General features: G+C 21.7%; 1 protein-coding gene across 1 annotated transcript, besides 2 other annotated features; it reads left to right on the top strand.

The window, feature by feature from the left end:
* Positions 1-76: part of a microsatellite that runs on past the window's edge.
* Positions 77-222: 146 nt separating this feature from the next.
* Positions 223-339: a sequence feature (AT_rich).
* Positions 340-355: 16 nt separating this feature from the next.
* EDI_082780 (uncharacterized protein) lies at positions 356-667 on the top strand (the record flags this gene model as incomplete). The annotated part of the gene is made up of 2 exons (XM_001741814.1): positions 356-511; positions 561-667. Coding segments are annotated over 2 exons (263 nt in total), but the record flags the coding sequence as incomplete, so codon positions are not given.

The raw sequence follows: 667 nt of genomic DNA, 5'->3' as shown, positions 1-667 counted from the left end.
AATAACTAAATATAAAAAAGAAATTTTCTATTATAAAAATAAATTATAGTATAAATATAATAAAATAATAAAATAATTTTAATTTTTTTCAAACAATCCTATTTCCCTTCTATATTGTACTTCATATATCGTACTACTTATATAACGATGATAGCTTTGATGTTTTAAAATTACAACTAACACACAAACGTAATGTTTTGTCATAAGAGTGTAACGATAGTCTAAATAATTTTAATAAAATAACATTTTAAAAGAATGAAAATGAATATACAATTAATATCATTGATTAAATTATTTTAATTGCTTTATAAAACATATTTTACTAGTTTAAAAAAAAAACGAAAAAAAAACAGAAATGGATATTACCAAAGAGTTCCACAAAGTGGCATTTGATTGTTTTAAAGAAGAACATAAAGAATGTAGTGAAAATGGACTAAAAAGTTTATTTGAAAAAGAGTGTATTTCCAAACGAGAAACAAAAGATGGTTTTAATGAAATTATCAAAAAGATTGTTTGTTTATTATTTTTCAGAAGAAATAATAAATACTCATCATTTGTAGGAAATGGAAATTGATAAGAAAATAGAAATGGAAAACCAAATAATTCTTGACATGGTAACAGGGTCAGTTGATATTAACACATTCTCAGAACAACAATCAGTTGGAGA

The sequence above is a fragment of the Entamoeba dispar genome, genomic scaffold, assembly GCF_000209125.1.
Source record: "Entamoeba dispar SAW760 scf_1105229464083 genomic scaffold, whole genome shotgun sequence".
In the NCBI taxonomy this organism is placed as follows: Eukaryota; Evosea; order Mastigamoebida; family Endamoebidae; genus Entamoeba; species Entamoeba dispar.
Note: the sequence above shows the minus strand (reverse complement) of the source record. Positions and strands in the feature narration are given on the sequence as shown.